This window comes from Sinocyclocheilus anshuiensis, unplaced genomic scaffold (assembly GCF_001515605.1).
Source record: "Sinocyclocheilus anshuiensis isolate Anshui unplaced genomic scaffold, SAMN03320099.WGS_v1.1 scaffold1799, whole genome shotgun sequence".
NCBI lineage: Eukaryota > Metazoa > Chordata > Actinopteri > Cypriniformes > Cyprinidae > Sinocyclocheilus > Sinocyclocheilus anshuiensis.
The window spans coordinates 6,992-9,575 of NW_015552692.1; the positions used below are offsets into that span (position 1 = coordinate 6,992).

General features: G+C 38.4%; 1 protein-coding gene across 2 annotated transcripts in view; it reads right to left on the minus strand.

The window, feature by feature from the left end:
• Positions 1 to 1,191: 1,191 nt before the first annotated feature.
• Positions 1,192 to 2,584, minus strand: part of LOC107667641 (guanylyl cyclase-activating protein 1-like) — an 8,567-nt gene continuing 7,174 nt past the window's right edge. Inside the window, exons 3-4 of one of the 2 annotated variants that reach the window (XM_016459366.1) lie at positions 2,026 to 2,116; positions 1,192 to 1,692 (exon numbers count right to left, since the gene is read on the minus strand). In XM_016459366.1, the coding sequence (XP_016314852.1) occupies positions 1,553 to 1,692; positions 2,026 to 2,116 (231 nt within the window). In that variant the 3' untranslated portion in view covers positions 1,192 to 1,552. Of the gene's footprint in view, positions 1,693 to 1,769; positions 1,861 to 2,025; positions 2,117 to 2,584 lie in introns of both variants that reach the window. The other variant, XM_016459365.1, reaches the window with a different exon arrangement.

The window sequence follows — 2,584 nt, forward strand, 5'->3', positions numbered from 1 at the left end:
CTAACATGTAATTAAGGTAGTGTTATTCATGCAGTAGTTCATATGACTCATGTCGTAGTTAAGTTAGTTCTTCATTAGTTCTTGATTAATACATATCTTAACTCATCATTAGTTCATAGTCAAGTAATTATTAATTCAGGTATTAGTACATGATAATTCATGTACTGTTATTGTAAAGTGTTACCAAAATATTAATAAACAGGCTGTTGCCCCAAAACAACAAAGATATCACAGACTAATAAAAGAAACCTCAGGTAGAAGTTTCTTCCTGGTGTTCAATGACACGATTAAACAAATGTAAGAGCGCAGTGAAATATCTTTTAATAAACTAAACGAAGTAAACAAACTGTCTTCTGCTTGCTAATGTCTCATAAATTAGTAATAATGTGTAGTCATGTAAATTCATGTCATTCTGCTTGCTAATGTCTCATAAATACTTCATAAATCATCGAGGAAACGTTGCTGCATGTATCTGTTTCTTACCTGACGCCATTTTGACAGCAACACAAACATCGAAATCGAAAGAGAAACACTGAGAGTTGACCTGCGCCCCGCCTGCGGAGACTGAGAATTTTTTTTAATATATATTTATTGAAATACAATTTTCTGCGTCCATTTATTTTCCTTCTTTGAACCAGAAATGTAACACGGAAGATGCGGTTTCTTCTTGAATTGTTCTGATGAACTGAATAAGCAGATACAAACTCATAGAAATGTATTTTTAATATAAATAAATGCAGTAGCAGCTCCTGGCCATTAATTTAGATGCAGACGCGCTTCTGTGTCTTTGCGTGATTCCGCCAGAAGGTGGCGCTATAATGATGAATAACAGGATCTATACACGCACAGAACGGTGTCTTACTGTATTCTGACTCGTTTATAGTCTGCGGAGATGGAGAAGCATTCAAGAAAATGTTTCATTGTGTTTTGCACATTATACTTGTACACAACATGACAATTAATGACTTTAACTTGACACTTGAAGAAGCTGGGTAAAAATAAACATAGCACTTCATTTTCTATTCATCTATTAGATTGTACAAAATTACATTCCTAAACTCGAAACCCTTTAAGACTAGCGTTCATCTTTGAAACAAAACCTAAGATACTTTAATGAAGCCTAAGAGATTTGTGTCCATCCAAATAAACCCAAAAAGAACACGTTTCGTGTTTTATTTTGAAATGGGGAAAGTGTAAAATTACAGTAACAGTACAAATGCACACTACGATACTTCATATCTATAATAATAATACCGAGTCATATTAAAATCGAGTTCTTGCAGGACAGATTATTTGCCTGATACACATCACAGGGCTGAAGAAAAGTATTTCACAGGTTTTGTTGAAACCTAAAGGTTTTAAGATCACAAATAAAACCTGCATAAGTGCACTTAAGCGAAGCGTTTGCTCTAGTCTCAGTTACTGTGTGAGGTTACGGGGAATAATCAGGCTGCTGAAATCCAGATGAACACTATTAATACTGTGAGGGTTTAAAGCTTCACGCTCCTCATCTTCCTCTGGTTTGGCACCCTGATCTCGGGCTGGTCTGGGGTCAGTTGAGCTGCTGCTCAGAGCCGATGTCTGTGTAGATATTACTGACGATATGAGTCAGATCCAGACTCTGGGTCAACATCACCGACAGAACCTCGTCCGCCTGGATGCCCTCGATGAACTCATCCAGAGACAGCTCGCCTGAACACACACACAGATACATATGTAAATCACATTGCTTCATTTGCATATTTAAATAGCATAGATACACAGATTACCGTCTCCGTTAACGTCGATCTTGTTAAACACCATGTCGGTCAACTCCTCCGCGGAAAACTCCTGCTCTACTCCGTTAATGGCTTCAATGGCCTGGAGCCAAAAAACATCAACAACAAAAGACAAAAGTGAGTTCTGTGGCATAAGACTCACCAGCAGAAGAGAAACACTGATTTAAAGGGACAGTTCATCTAAAAAAACATATGTAAATCACATTGCTTCATTTGCATATTTAAATAGCATAGATACACAGATTACCGTCTCCGTTAACGTCGATCTTGTTAAACACCATGTCGGTCAACTCCTCCGCGGAAAACTCCTGCTCTACTCCTTTAATGGCTTCAATGGCCTGGAGCCAAAAAACATCAACAACAAAAGACAAAAGTGAGTTCTGTGGCATAAGACTCATCAGCAGAAGAGAAACACTGATTTAAAGGGACAGTTCATCTAAAAAAGAAACTCCTGTCATCCTTTCTCACTCTCAAGTAGATCTTCCAAACCTGTAAGATGATGTTTTGAAGAACGTTGGGAGCCAAACGGTTGACGGCAGCCACCATAAGTATGGGAGAAAAAAAAATACTATAGAAGCCAATGGGTGCCGTCAGCTCTTTGGCTCCCAACATCACCTTTTGTGTTCAACAGACGCTCATACAGGTTTGGAACAACTTGAGGGTGAGAAATGATGACGGTTTTCATGTTTGGGTGAACTATGCACGGTTTAATGTGGATTCTGTGACTCCAGCAGGTGGCGCTGAAGAGAAAAACAGACGCCACTGATTTAAAGGGACAGTTCATCTAAAAAAGAAACTCCTGTGAT